At 39.7% G+C, this 6,277-nt stretch overlaps 1 protein-coding gene across 1 annotated transcript; it reads right to left on the bottom strand.

Annotated features, from left to right (window-relative positions):
* Positions 1-3,714: 3,714 nt before the first annotated feature.
* LOC117417357 (transcription cofactor HES-6-like) lies at positions 3,715-5,799 on the bottom strand. Its single transcript, XM_034029462.3, has 4 exons — positions 5,433-5,799; positions 5,216-5,302; positions 4,994-5,075; positions 3,715-4,886 (listed from the first exon to the last, which is right to left on the bottom strand). Exons 1-4 carry the CDS (start codon positions 5,511-5,513, stop codon positions 4,450-4,452), a joined length of 687 nt encoding a protein of 228 aa, XP_033885353.2. The 5' UTR covers positions 5,514-5,799; the 3' UTR covers positions 3,715-4,449.
* Positions 5,800-6,277: the final 478 nt, after the last annotated feature.

Raw genomic sequence — 6,277 nt, 5'->3', positions numbered from 1 at the left:
AACACATCTTTGTGAAACCCAGTCCCCACGCTGGTAAGATGCTATATTTTGACCAACGCAACAAGTCATCCGTCTTCTCTCTTCGCTCGGTCATTCTTCAAAGGCGCCGTGTTTATATCTCACCTTGAAATCTGCATTCCAAAACCGTCCATCTCCAGTTAAACATCAGCTCCGTGCAAAAGGAGAAAGCGATTTCCCACTGTGTCGACACCTACCTTCGTATCCCTCAATCAGTAATTCAAACTATAGGCTAACACAGAAGTAGCTATATAAACGTTGTATTCTCCTTTCTAATATGTCTATATAAAGAAAATAATGATTCTTAACAAGATAAATATACTTGCATAGTTAACATGCAAGCTTAATCGCTTAATTTAGTCAACAGCCATCTATAAAATATTTAAAGACTTGTGAATTTCTTTCTTTTTTTCTTTGTTGTTTTTAATGGCACAGCAGTAATGTATTTTGTATTACGAAATACTGTGTACTTTTATACTGCTAGGCCTATTTGAAATGTGCAATTAAAGCGCAGGTAATTCACTGTTAGTTAATGCATGAACATTTAGAGAAAATACATCTATAGCATGTCCTATACAAACCGCAGTATGCCTACAGCTTTTACACATAATACATACTGAAGGGCAGGGTCGGTTTTTGCAGAATAAAACATTTAAAAAATCTAACAACTGAGACCAATTTGGAAATTAACAGAATAAACTAGATCCACTGTGTGGATTTTTAATCCGTCAGCAAAGTGCTGGCCGCTGTGGAGGGGGGTCCTGGCCGCTGTGGAGGGGGAGTGCTGGCCGATGTGGAGGGGGAGTGCTGGCCGCTGTGGAGGGGAGTGCTGGCCGCTGTGGAGGGGGAGTGCTGGCCGATGTGGAGGGGGAGTGCTGGCCGCTGTGGAGGGGAGTGCTGGCCACTGTGGAGAGGGAGTGCTGGCCGCTGTGGCGGGGGAGTGCTGGCCGCTGTGGAGGGGAGTGCTGGCCGCTGTGGAGGGGGAGTGCTTGCCGCTGTGGAGGGGAGTGCTGGCCGCTGTGGAGGGGGAGTGCTGGCCGCTGTGGAGGGGAGTGCTGGCCGCTGTGGAGGGGGAGTGCTGGCGGTTTTTTGGGGCCATCGTGCACTTTTACATCCTTGTTTTCCACATAAGGTAAAACAAGGCCATTAAGTAGCATTGTAGCCGTCCACTTCAAGTAAAGCAAATACATAATAATAATAATAATAATAATAATAATAATAATAATAATAATAATAATAATAATACAATTAAAAAAGTATTTCACATTTGTATCACTCCTCTAAAAATGATTGAATGTGTCAAAAATATGTATGTATATTCAACTTCAAATAATGTAAATATCATAAAACAAAGACACCCATTCGTTATGTAGGTATACAGTTAGACATGTATTGTGCCCCCCTTTTAAACGGATCCGCTGAGCTACGTATAACACCTCGTATATAGTCGAATTATTCACAGTATATAACCAGGTAGCCAGGGTAGTTCTCTCTAGAAGAAAACAACTACAATCTGTTGTTCTTTTTGAATCCCGTGGTGTCAGATCTTCGTTATTATGCAGACCACTAGTTAACTCGCTGGAGTATTGCTGCAGATCAAAGGTTCATATTGCACACAGGGAGTAATTGAGCAGCGACGCCTATTAGCTCTCCGCGCCTCTTTGAAGATACATACATAAACACATATAAATAAATACATCGTGACCAATTGCATGAGGTCAAAAAGAATTGATTTCAAAACGCTGAGATAAAGAACAATTTTAAATCCCACGTGAAAACTGGTAGATACTATCATCAGTGTTATTTATCTAAATAGAGATGCAAACAACGGCTTTGATGGAAAGGTGGCATTTACCAGGCGGGACATTGGCACATCCTCCAATTTGATTGAAAGGTGCAAAAACGGACACAATTACCATTGACAAGGGCTCTCAACAGACATGGCTAATCCTGCCTTGTTAACTAAATCTCAGTTACAAGATGAGAATAGTGTGTGAATTTAAATACCGTTTCAGATCTGTATGTGCCGTGCCATGTGGCTCCTATATTATATATAGCTACAACTGGACCAGAGAAACTAACTCCTAACTTCACACAAATCACCTGAACAACGATACTCCAGATGTTCATTATAAAACCAAAAGTTTCCCCCAGGATTTCCAAAATTCGATGCTTCACATTTAGAAGCCTTCATTTAAGATGGACCAAGTGCTTCTAGTGCGCCCTGTTATTTACAATATGAACGTTTCTAAACCCTAAACTAAACAAGGGTTCCAGAGATGAGCAAAACAGGAACCGTCTCCATCATATCATATGGATTCAGTGGGCTACAGTTCAGATTTTTAACTTACAAAAAGCATCTAATAAAAAACAAATGACAGGGCAATAACATATTTCTATAAATGGAGCTTTGCTTTGTAGCTGGTGCCTGGCATTTTGTTCAGGGACAGGATCTAACATTGTCCTGCTGACTGGTACAATTGATTCCGTATCTGCCGTGTAAATAACACTTTCCATTCACACGCCCATCAGAGGCGACAACTTTACAAGGTCGCGGTTCAGCATCAGGGAGGGGAGGGGTCTTCATACCCCCAACCAGTCACTGACCCTCTCTGCGAGACACGGCTTGTGCATTTATAAAACTAAAAAAAAGAACTGCTGGAACCTATATGGTTATGGATAGAATGAAAAAAAGTTAACCTAATTATGTTATAAATCCTATGCAAGCCCTGTAGTTATAACTAATATATATATATATATATATATATATATATATATATATATGCGCGGACATATTAACTATTTAACCTACGGATACTATATTAATATATCGAAGCACGAAGTGGAATATTAACGCGCTAAAAAGGATGTAAACATAGTTATTTGTTTTTAAACACAAGCTGTTTTAGCAAATTGTTAAAATACAAAAACAAATGAAAGTTGTGTTTTGAGATGGGAATCCATTTATATATATATATATATATATATATATATATATATATATATATATATATATATATATATATATAATTATTTTTTTATAGTAAGTACAATTCTACACAGATATACGCTGTCATGTTTTAAAATCCGCATCTCTTAATTGTACAAGTTTCGTGCATGTTCGCACTGGCATCCCAGGCTGCATATCAAAGCACTCAAACACTTGGATGGAACGGGTTCATTGTATGTCACTGGGAACCTCTTTGACTTGAAGGAAAAGTGGCGTTTTTGACACTGACCGGCAAGAACAACTGGTCCATAAAAAAACCCTTCGCTTTAGACCTTCAAAGCACGCCGTCCACAACTTACCCAAACTGTTCAAACAAACGAATAGCAGCTTATCGGTTTTATTGCAGCCCTCTGTAGTTATGTACTTATTTACAATTCATTCTTTCTGAAAGTTTAAAAATTGAAACTGCTTTTAACACACCTTTTACGGTGTAAATGTGTGTGACGTATGGATACACATTAGATACACTTTATCCAAGTACTATAATATTTGGGACATGGATATTTACATACATTACATAAAATATTATAACCCAAAGCTACAGTGATACCGTTTAAGGCAGTCATAACTGACAGATCGTCACCAAATAAGCGACTAATAATTTGTGTCTGGCAGGTGGGAAAAAAATTAATAAATAATAATTTACAAATTAAAACACATCCACACAACAGTAAAACAAACGCAGGTGAGATGAATAAAGCAGAACGCTTTTCTTTAATATGTTTTATTAGACGTTCCAAAATAGGAAACGTTTTACAATACCTAATATACATTTAAAATTAATAATGTGCTACCAGTCGTTTCTCATGTCCAGAACAATATGCAGTTTTCAAGGCATCCTGCTATCAACAACACTTACATCTAAACATTGCAATTTATTTGAGTTTACCCTTCCTTCACAGAAGGTAGAAATACATCCCTAATTATGCTAACCAATTCTATCCCTTGTAGGAACGAGTCCTTGCATATTACACACACACACAGCGCATCCTTGTGCCAGTCCCTTAACCCTTTACTGCCCAGGGTATGTTCCCAGGCCTATTTTCTCAATGTGAAATAAATTGGACATCTGGAGTTAAAATCGGGGAAGGGGAAGGGGAAGGGGAAGGGGAAGGGGGGCGGGCGATACCAAGAGAAGCTGTGCTTTACAAAAGAGCTTTGCTACGATGTCCTAAACAAATATAATTCACTCAACGAGTACAGTGGAACAGTACAACTGAAAATAAAATAAAACAGTCGTCCGTAACAGTGCCATACGATACATTTCTCACGAGTTTTTAAAATTCCAAGTTTGACGACCACACACACACACATGCACCATTTGAAAACTGTACACGGTCATTCTACAAAGACGTGAGCCAAAACTACTAGGTAGATTTCCATTTCGTGCCTTGTTCTTTTTAAAGAAGCGGTTCACAGTTTCACCACGGTCTCCACATGGATTTCGAGCAGAGGACACCAGGTATGCTGTGGCTCCTGGAGTTATCCGACGAAGTTTGAGTGGGTTCCGTATCAGTCTCGTCTAGATCGGAACATGTGTCCTCGCTGGATGTGGTAGAAGGCGCTGGAGAATGGCCAGACAACCCCGCACCCCCGGGGGATATCATGGATGGGCATACCCCTTCGCTGCTAGGCCAAGTGCTGCTGCTGCTGGGAGAGTCCGACATTAAATCCACAAGCATGTCCTGAAAATGGTCTTCGTTCAGGGGCATAGATTCCAAAAGGTGGTTGAGCAGCTCCGCGGCCACTGCAGCGTCTATCCCGGGGCAATTCGACACGAACATGTGCACCTCGTGCATGCACTGTACGTATCCTGCAGCGAACCGCTCGCTTGCTTCACGGTTCATGGTGTCGGTTTCTACAAAGAAAGAGAAAGCATACAAGTTAGGAATGCGGTTAATTAAAAGTGCATTTGCACAATATTTGCAAACACTGCACATTAAAACACGAAGCGCAGCGGCTTACCAAGATCTCTGCTCCGAAGAATATTCTCAACTCGTTTCACAGTCATTTCCAGCACTTCGGCATTCTCCGTTTTTGTCTGAAACTGCAATAGAGGAAAGACTATTAGGTATTGCACTGCAGTGTGTAGGAGACATAAGACCTTAAATGCCATGCACCTAATGAAAAAAAACAAACAAACATGTTTGCCTAAACGCAGAATTAGATTGTTGTATTTAAACTTACATCACTATCTGCAAGAAGGCCTCTCAGTTCGTGTAGACTTTCATTGATCCGAGCTCGTCTCTTTTTCTCAACCAAAGGCTTTCTCGCCTAAAATGCAGATTACACAAATATATATTTGATAAGATCCCGAGTCCATGCACTGTAGTTATAAATTAAACATGTTTACATTAAAACATAACCATGAAATGCATATATACATCCAAAAAAGGCCATTTACCTTTCTGTCGCCTTTAATCCCAAAATATTCATCATCATCCTGCGCAGATCCATTTTTGTAAGGTCTGGATGAGGGAGCCATTTTTGGTTTCAACCCCAAAAAAAATTAATATGCGAACTACTGTAATCCACAGATCGGTTCAATCCAACGGAGAGAGCAGCTGGTAGGCTCACACAGTTACAGAAACATACACACACACGCAAACCGGCTTTTTATTGTGTAATCTCAACGAGTTCTGTCGCTGGAAGTGAGTTGTTGTCTAAAGTATTTATAAGGTCTACTTTGCATATCAATAGGCGGTTTGGCAGCGAGGACCCAGAGACGCCAGAGCGCACCTCTCGTCAGCCAATCGTGTGGCAGGCTTTTGTCTCAGTTTGGAGGCACTGCGGGCTTTGCCTGTGCGGACTTGTGAATGCCCTGGAAAAAGGAGTTGCCTTAATTTTATGTTTCCTCTCGCCGCCCGACGCGATTTTCTACGAAACATGAGCACGAATGAACTAAAATAAGGCATCAATTACTATAGATACTATATAAAACACGTCTATTGATAGGCTATGTAAAGAACTTCAGCAGGGCGTATAATGCCGTTAAATTTTGATTATGCTGTCGTATTTTTCACAGCTGGTTTTGGGACGTATTCATATAATACAAAAAAAAATCTCAACTAAGCAAAAATTATAACTCAATAGGTATACTGTATATGAATTTTTATTTTATTTCAAAAGACGATTGTGCATTTCTGATAAGGGTTATAGAATATCGATACACACGCTGAACACTGTTTTATATATATATATATATATATATATATATATATATATATATATATATATATATATATATAT

The sequence above is a fragment of the Acipenser ruthenus genome, chromosome 12 (assembly GCF_902713425.1).
Source record: "Acipenser ruthenus chromosome 12, fAciRut3.2 maternal haplotype, whole genome shotgun sequence".
In the NCBI taxonomy this organism is placed as follows: Eukaryota; Metazoa; Chordata; class Actinopteri; order Acipenseriformes; family Acipenseridae; genus Acipenser; species Acipenser ruthenus.
The sequence above is the reverse complement of the archived record's forward strand: the minus strand, read 5'-3'. Positions and strand labels throughout refer to the sequence as shown.